At 56.9% G+C, this 209-nt stretch overlaps 1 protein-coding gene across 1 annotated transcript in view; it reads left to right on the top strand.

The window, feature by feature from the left end:
• The window catches only part of LOC119594705 (D-threo-3-hydroxyaspartate dehydratase-like), a gene marked incomplete at its 5' end in the record, with an annotated part of 15316 nt that overhangs the window by 5666 nt on the left and 9441 nt on the right, over window positions 1-209 (top strand). The window contains 1 exon segment of the mRNA XM_037943763.1: window positions 51-206. Within this exon segment, the coding sequence (XP_037799691.1) occupies window positions 51-206 (156 nt within the window).

Consider the following 209-nt stretch of genomic DNA (forward strand, 5'->3'; position numbering starts at 1 on the left):
TCCATCTCTCCTCCACTGCCCTTCCACTTACACAGATTTTCCGTTTGCAGCCGGAGTGTGGTGGGAGGACGAGCACGGCGTGGACCTGGCTGTGACCCTGCACGAGTGTCCGGCGATTAATTTCATGGGCGTCTACGTCCATTGCGGAAACTCCTACCAGTCAGAGACGCCCAAGGATGTGGACAAGATTCGGGACGAGACGATAGGTG

This window comes from Penaeus monodon, chromosome 34 (genome assembly GCF_015228065.2).
Source record: "Penaeus monodon isolate SGIC_2016 chromosome 34, NSTDA_Pmon_1, whole genome shotgun sequence".
Taxonomy (NCBI): Eukaryota; Metazoa; Arthropoda; class Malacostraca; order Decapoda; family Penaeidae; genus Penaeus; species Penaeus monodon.